We start from the raw sequence: 2,636 nt of genomic DNA on the forward strand, positions 1-2,636 counted from the left end.
TGCAGAAAAGTAGAAAACATGATTTACCTCCACCAACATCGCATCCAGAAAAGCGGGGTCTTTCAGATCCACACAGTTTGGTTTCTCCACCCTCACCTTTATCACTTGCATTGAAACAGGCACAGCTAAAAACACATACAAACTTCATCAGTCACAACGTTTATGGTGGCTTCTTATTCAACAGACTCAATATCATCACTTGGTTTGACGTAGCTGTGAATTTTACTCACATCCGTAGCAAATGAATGGTTTCTTCACTCCACAGTCCAAGTCCTCCCATTTTCCAGAGTTGTTGAAAGCTGCAGCCACACAAACCTTAAAAGCTCTGTAGTTAGGGTTATTTTCTGCCCAGTACTTGAAGGAGGAGTTGCTCCCATCGGACCACTTCCAGGAGTCTCTGTAAAGGCCGATCCAATATATCCCTGCAGGTAACAGCTCAACAATCTGCTGGTTCTCCGTCTCGTTTCTCACACTGGCCAGGTCTGTGTGGTGTTCTCTGCAGTAGCTCTGGGCCTCAGTCCAGTTCATCTTGCTGTCAATGAGGACAAATGTTGCATTCGGCCCTGAAAATGGACCACAGAGAAGTGCTGAGTAGAGGCACCACGACATACAGGCATGGTATTTACATCTTTTATTATAAAAAAAAAGGCCTATCTTTTTAATGTTTTTTTTTATTTGGGGTATCACTGTTCATGTTTTATTGTTTTATGGCTCTGTGATATAGCTCTTTCTGTTTGTTTATAACTTGTTTTTCATTATGTTCCTTGCATGAAAGGTACTATATAAATATATAAATATATTCCTATTATCATTATTATTATTATTATTATTATTATTATATATAATTTAAATCCCCCGGGATATAAGGAATGACATCAATTAATTAATACATGTATAAATAAATATGTAAATAATTACATCTTAAAACATCTCTCTCTGCAGTCTCCCTCTCTGAATAAAAATATCCGTTATTTTTACACACAAAAAGACATAACGTTTTTATTTTTCTTGTTAGGAAAGACATTCTGGAGCAGTCTTTGACTCAGAATTAAAACAATGTAAATGTATAGTATTCATCTTAAGTTAATATTCTTACCTGAGCTATTAAAGCTGGTCTAAGACTAAGAATACGGATACAATTATAATCATGCCATAGTCCATCAGGAGAACCGATACATGTGCAGTGTTCAGAATTATATTTGCCAGGCTGTCCAATGCCCCATTGTCTGAACTCGATCTCCCTCAGTTTGTAGAAGCTTGGGTCTGACATCGACCACTTCCAGGTGTACCGCTCATCGTGCAGCCCTATCCAGGCTGACTGAAAGCAACATGAATTGGGTTAATAAAGAATTAATCCTGATGTATTAAGGTCTTTGTAATACAACATGTCCTCCTTTTGTTACCCTCACTCATCAGAGTAAAACTCTGTCTGGTGAAACACAACAGGGGAGGTTTATACTAAAAACACTTAATCTACTCTACTACATATAAGAGGGACATTTTGCACTATGTTAAGTTATAAGTGTTTTATGTAGGCAAAGCTTTAAAAACGTTTGAACCCATAGCCTATACTATTATACCTATATTCATAATAGCTATCAATCGAAAGACAGAGAAAAGTGACCTCACTTGGTTGTATTGGCCTGCCATGTTGTTCAGGAGCTTCACAATCTCATCACTGTCTATAGTGGCCAGGTCTGTGTGTTTCTCTCTGCAGTATCTCTGTGCTTCAGCCATGGTCTTTGGTTGATAAACAAAATGGTACTGACGTTCAGCATGTGAGGAGACAGCGCTCAGTCCTGTAGAGACACAGACATTTTGATTAGATTCAATGTCAATTACTGAACCAAATTAAATGAAAGTTAGACTGTGAATTAAACAACTTAGGTAATTGTCAGAGGGACACCACAATACAAAGTACTAAAAATTGCTAATGGAATAAGATGTAGTATTTTAAATACAAATATATAAAACTCTTGCCTGAAAGAGCGATGATGATCAGAAGAACTTTTTCCATCCTTGTCTCTTCCCTGCTCTTCTCTTTTGGACTGAGACTGTAGATGTGCAGCTGTTGACATTAAATATTAGGTTAAACATTAACTAACATCATGCGTTAGTTAGCTGCACTTTCGACTTAATGCAAAGTGGATTATGGAAATGACAGCTTTATTATATCAGGCTTATTTACTTGCATTTGCACATGTATTTACAAGGAAAGACAAATAGAGTAATATGGGCGTAGGACTGGTGATACACAGCAGGAAAACCAAATTCATGCCCATACAGAAAAAAATACAAAAAGTCTGAAATAACACTGATCAATTCATATAATGAGACACTTTTACAGTTTACAAGCTAATTCATTTAAAAGATTACAAAACCATTGTAAGAATTATTACACTAACTTCCAGCTTCATACTTTGGGTATTCCACTAAAACATTTGTACATGCTTTAACCCTCCTGTTGTGTTCGGGTCAAATCTGACCGATTTATTACTTTCATCAATCATAACTTTTTGTTTTACATTCGATTGCATTAAGGCTTTATGATATATGATAGACATTTGAACATACAAAATTGCTGATTACCACTTTCATTGAATTTTGGATGATTTAGTCAACTTTGTTACACCCAT

General features: G+C 36.4%; 2 protein-coding genes across 2 annotated transcripts; both read right to left on the reverse strand.

Annotated features, from left to right (window-relative positions):
* Nucleotides 1-18: 18 nt before the first annotated feature.
* Nucleotides 19-589, reverse strand: LOC104954032 (lectin BRA-3-like; the record flags this gene model as incomplete). Its single annotated transcript, XM_010781079.1, has 2 exons — nt 231-589; nt 19-125 (listed from the first exon to the last, which is right to left on the reverse strand). Coding segments are annotated over exons 1-2 (405 nt in total), but the record flags the coding sequence as incomplete, so codon positions are not given.
* A 332-nt stretch (nt 590-921) lies between these two features.
* LOC104954033 (asialoglycoprotein receptor 2-like) lies at nt 922-2,399 on the reverse strand. Its single transcript, XM_010781080.1, has 4 exons — nt 1,981-2,399; nt 1,630-1,799; nt 1,097-1,318; nt 922-951 (listed from the first exon to the last, which is right to left on the reverse strand). Exons 1-4 carry the CDS (start codon nt 2,015-2,017, stop codon nt 922-924), a joined length of 459 nt encoding a protein of 152 aa, XP_010779382.1. The 5' UTR covers nt 2,018-2,399.
* Between the last annotated feature and the right edge of the window lie 237 nt (nt 2,400-2,636).

This window comes from Notothenia coriiceps, unplaced genomic scaffold, assembly GCF_000735185.1.
Source record: "Notothenia coriiceps isolate Sejong01 unplaced genomic scaffold, NC01 NC01_scaffold00022610, whole genome shotgun sequence".
Classification (NCBI taxonomy): domain Eukaryota; kingdom Metazoa; phylum Chordata; class Actinopteri; order Perciformes; family Nototheniidae; genus Notothenia; species Notothenia coriiceps.